The 4,548-nt window shown below is 37.9% G+C and overlaps 1 protein-coding gene across 1 annotated transcript; it reads right to left on the bottom strand.

Annotated features, from left to right (window-relative positions):
- Positions 1–2,660: 2,660 nt before the first annotated feature.
- LOC113218522 (adenylate kinase isoenzyme 1-like) lies at positions 2,661–4,500 on the bottom strand. Its single transcript, XM_026442054.1, has 2 exons — positions 4,054–4,500; positions 2,661–3,725 (listed from the first exon to the last, which is right to left on the bottom strand). The coding sequence occupies exons 1-2, from the start codon at positions 4,244–4,246 to the stop codon at positions 3,160–3,162; spliced, it is 759 nt and encodes a 252-aa protein (XP_026297839.1). The 5' UTR covers positions 4,247–4,500; the 3' UTR covers positions 2,661–3,159.
- Positions 4,501–4,548: the final 48 nt, after the last annotated feature.

The following is a 4,548-nucleotide window of genomic DNA, read 5'->3' as shown; positions in this document are numbered from 1 at the left end:
GGCACTTTTGAAGGCGGGATCAGGAGGCAACGGCGGAAAAACAACAAAAACGAGAAGCGGGAGGATTTAACCTATAGCCGGCACGTTTGACGCGGCGCTTCGCCGACGACGCTCGTCGCGGCGCCTGCGCGCGCCCCTTCGCGTCGGTTGACGCCTGGCCAAAGCTCCAACCCCCCACCCCGTGTTACATCGCCACGAGACGACGCCTACCTTCTCCAACTGAACGTCGTGCAATTGTTGATCGTTGGCTACGTGGTGGTAGTGAAACCCGTCTCTTTCTCAATTTCCACCCTTCTTTCTCCCGGCCTCTGCTTCGACCCGCGAGCATCCCCTTTATCGGAGCGGAGTTGAACGATACCCGGCGTTGCTGAGCCAGAGAGGAATCAAATCCACGATGGATACGACGAAAAAATGCCTTTTGAGTTAGATCTTTTTTCGAGGATTGATCGATGCGAAGAGGGGGATATAATTGGACGTAGAGGATAAGAGATTTGAATGTATCGATGCAACGTTATCTTAATCGAACGTTATTAATTTTTAGATAGATGAATCGATTTCTGAACAATGGGACGTTAATGTATGACATAATATACATTATTTTATTGTTCGATCCATATTTTTAACGCTTGCGATAGACGAATGATAAAAAGTAAGGGATAGAAATTGCATCGATAAATGTCAAACCGAATTCCCCCAACGTGGAACGGCTCAAATAGCAGGCATCTTGTATTCCCGCGACGTCGTCAAAGAGTCGTGCTCTGAAAAGACTAGTTAACGGAGCAATTAATCGTCCGATCGAACTTCCGATTCCTGAAGTGTTCCCCCGGACAAATCGAGCGAAATCCACTACCCGGCCGGTTTAGTGGTGAATAGCATCGCAGTGGCCTCGATAATAGCGGCGAAGTCGGTATCCTGGTGGTAATGCCAGTAGTGGTAGTGATGGTGGTGGTGGTGGTGGTGGCGGCGGTGGTTGTGGTGGTAGTGAATTCGCTCGGAGGGGTTGCCAGGTCCGCCATGCTGGATTCCTACCGTCGAACGACCCTGTGGTTTTCCCGTAATCGTTGCCAGGGATGCAACCAGGCATTCTCACCCCTCCACAGGAACCCTCGAGGAACTCGAGGCCACGCCCCATAGCTCGAAGGCGGACCAATGACGCCTGGACGTCGCGACGCGGCCGTCCACCAATAGGATTACCCTCTGATACGGTCTTTCGCTTGTCAATGACTGCTGCACGAACACCCTCGCCTACCTCTCGCTGGGGTGCTTTTCAATTTCGGAGCCCGTATCCTCATAAACGCAGCCAACCGCCCGTCCACCCACCCCAACACACAGCAACGCTTCGATAGCCGGCACACCGTGTACACCGTGTGGAAACGGTGAGCGAGTGTGCGAGCGGACGCTTTGTCGGGTTTCCAGGGGCGGATACAAAGGGGATGATTAAAAAAGATGCCCAGGGAGGACGAGTCGCGGTGAGGAGTATCGTGAATCGAAGGTGAGAAACACTGAGGGAAATTGTTGCCGGGGTGAAGGGTGCTTCCGGTAATTGGAATTGATGACTAAGGATTTGGGGGATTTAAATGGAAAAATTGATGGAGTACGGTATATCCTCCTGGCTTCCAGGTCTCTATATTTTCTTCTATTTCTGGAAATTTAATTGCGTTAAATCTTTAATCAAATCGAGAATACAAGAAAGATTGTATATATATCGGAATGAAGTTTTTTCTTTTTTTCTTTTTTCTTTTCTTTTTAGGAAAATATTATTTCGTCCCTGTTTCCATTATTATTATTATTATTATTTCCTACAATTTTGTTTTACATATACGTTTGTATGTCTTACTGTTCAGAAAATTCAATTTCCTGGGTCTCGAAAATTCTTGGTCCATCCGTGGCACAAGCACAAGCTAACACTGTTTTATCAGTCATCCGCCGAGATACGATGGACCATTCATGTGCAGATAGATGCCGCGTAAAGTGCACGCGTGTTTATGAATATATCCGGCAAGCGAATCATGTGCACTTACACACGAGCGATTGATACGAGGGTGAGTCGGGTTTTCGTACAGGGAAAGAGACGTTCCGCGTGTATACGTATGCTCATAAATAGAAGCAACCATCCATCTACTGATTAAAATGAGCGGAAAACGCGTACAGGGGATGAATAAATACAGACGTATGGTAGGTGGGCATGCGTGGCTATCAAAAACATTTTTCGTATCTACAATGGAAAAAATATGCGGTCGACGGTTAGTTTGCCAATTATTTCGAACAGTTAGTTTGCCAATTATATCCGTTTATCTGTGAAATTGCGAGGAAATAGAAGTTACAATCGCGTGAAATATATTTATTAATTTAAAAATGAAAAATATTCTGGTTTATGGAGAGATCAATTTGAACGAGGCTTTTTTATTCTATATTTCTTGGCTGAAAAAGTGAAATGCAAAAAGATTTAATTCGTATCTAATATTTATTTTATCAAATAATGTCTTTTAATATTAATTATATTTATCGTGTAATATTTATTTAAAATAAAGGAAAATTAATACGAAAATTTTATTTGAAAATTACTTTTTACTCGAAGATAATAATTAAAATTGAGTAAGGTAATTTGATTTCTTTTTTTTTCTTCATTTTATGTATATGCATGTATCTATTATTTAATTATTTAATTATTTATTTAAACAGAATTGAATCGATCTTAATATTCAAATTGCACTTAATCAAAGATTATTTCATACAATATCAGATGTATATTTTCAACATAAAAGTCTTAGAACAATATTATCGTAAAAAGTATTTAATAAATTCCTTTCAACTTTCAAACAAATATGATAAAAAAACTATTGAAAAATTCTAAGACTTTTGAACGGCTGAATATATTTAAAGATGAATATTAACGATGTGGGAAAAAATTATATTTCCTTGCAAAAATATTCTTCTTGTTTAATTAACAATGCTTCTTCTATTTACAGTACGTCCACTATTATCAATTAACATTTAAATTACACCTAATCAAATTAAAAATTTACAATCTAACGCACTCTGAGTAAAGTCTCTCTTAAATAACATATTATGTCTCATTTATGTAAAAGATCTTTCATACATCAACACTACATCTTTCAACATTAAACACTTTTGACATAGAATCTATCATTTCGAAATTTATTTGGAAGTCGAGGGCATCGACACGTAACTTTCTCCAAAACTTTTTTTTAAAAAATTATCTATAACTGCACACGCATTTTCGACCACGACCATTATTTCAGGCTCAGCATCGATTATCACCAAGACTTTACGGTAATGTCTAAGTATAGATTTGTTCCGCCTATGGTAATCCTTGATCCGATTTTTGATATAATCGAAAGTGACGGATACTCTTTCTGTAGCTTTCACGCTTTTTGCCATTTCTCGGTCGGTCATTACGGAATTTCGAACATGCAGAAGTATGACAAGATCAGGTTTTCGTATTTCTTTATCAAAAACTTTACCTTGTTTCTTATCCCGGGGAAATCCGCTTATAAAGAATCCTTTCTTTTTGTGAATGTTCTCCAGCATCCTTATCGCGATCAATTCCACTAATACATCTTCTGGCACCAGTTGACCCCTCGACAAATAACGTGCCAGGGCGTAGGCCTTATCCGATCGTTTAGACACTTCATTTCGAATAATATCCGTGGATATTATGCGTTCGAAACCGTACTTCTCCGCCACATGTGTGGTTATTGTCCCTGAAATGATCGATTATTAGTTACAGAATGAAAATTTTGTTTCGGAATTTTTAGAACAATCTATATTGACACGATAATAACACAATAAAGTTGATGACAATAAAATAATAACGTGATTTTCATATTTCACATTTTTATTATTTTCATTAAGTATATTTCTTTACAATATCTCTCAAGTATATTTTCTTTTGCGTTAACTTTATTTATCCTATTTATCTATCTTCAAAAAATTGAATGTGAAATATGAAAAAAAAAAAAAAAAAGTTAAACGGTTATTAAAATTTAACGAAGTTCTAAGGTTATGTGATAATGAAATAAATATAATAACTTTTTCCAGATCCCGGTCCTCCAATGATAAAAATGATGGGTAATTTCGATCGTTTGATAGGGGTCGTGTCAACATTGATACCTTTGGGAAGAGAAAGACTTAAAGGATCGGTAGGCCTCATATAATTGCCCATCGAATCAATCGTTTGAGATTTTTTTACAATTTTAAAGTTACGGTTTCTTTTTATGACCATTAACGAGACAGAATATTTAAATATTCTCCTTGTTTATGTTATTTAACGTAAAAATTTCTACTCAAACATTTGGTGTTTTTTGAAATTACGTTTCGTTAATTTGAAGTTTGTTTTTAATCTTTATTAATATAAAATGTGAATACTTCAAGCAAAATATGGAATAAAATGGAAGCAAGATGTGTTCTGAAGTTCAGTTTAATCGTTACTGTAGCAAGATTCCTTCTTCACCGATTATCGATATTTGCTTTCAATATTTACCTGTAAAAAAAAAACTGATTATCATAATTTTCAAGTATGTCAAT

This window comes from Apis mellifera, linkage group LG1 (assembly GCF_003254395.2).
Source record: "Apis mellifera strain DH4 linkage group LG1, Amel_HAv3.1, whole genome shotgun sequence".
NCBI lineage: Eukaryota > Metazoa > Arthropoda > Insecta > Hymenoptera > Apidae > Apis > Apis mellifera.
Note: the sequence above shows the minus strand (reverse complement) of the source record. Positions and strands in the feature narration are given on the sequence as shown.

Excerpts from the sequence above, each read along its gene's own strand:
- LOC113218522 (XM_026442054.1), bottom strand. The coding sequence starts at position 4,246 with ATGGTCATAAAAAGAAACCGTAACTTTAAAATTGTAAAAAAATCTCAA. Across the intron at positions 3,726-4,053 it reads AGGACCGGGATCTGGAAAAA|GGACAATAACCACACATGTG; the intron begins GTTATTATATTT and ends CGATCATTTCAG.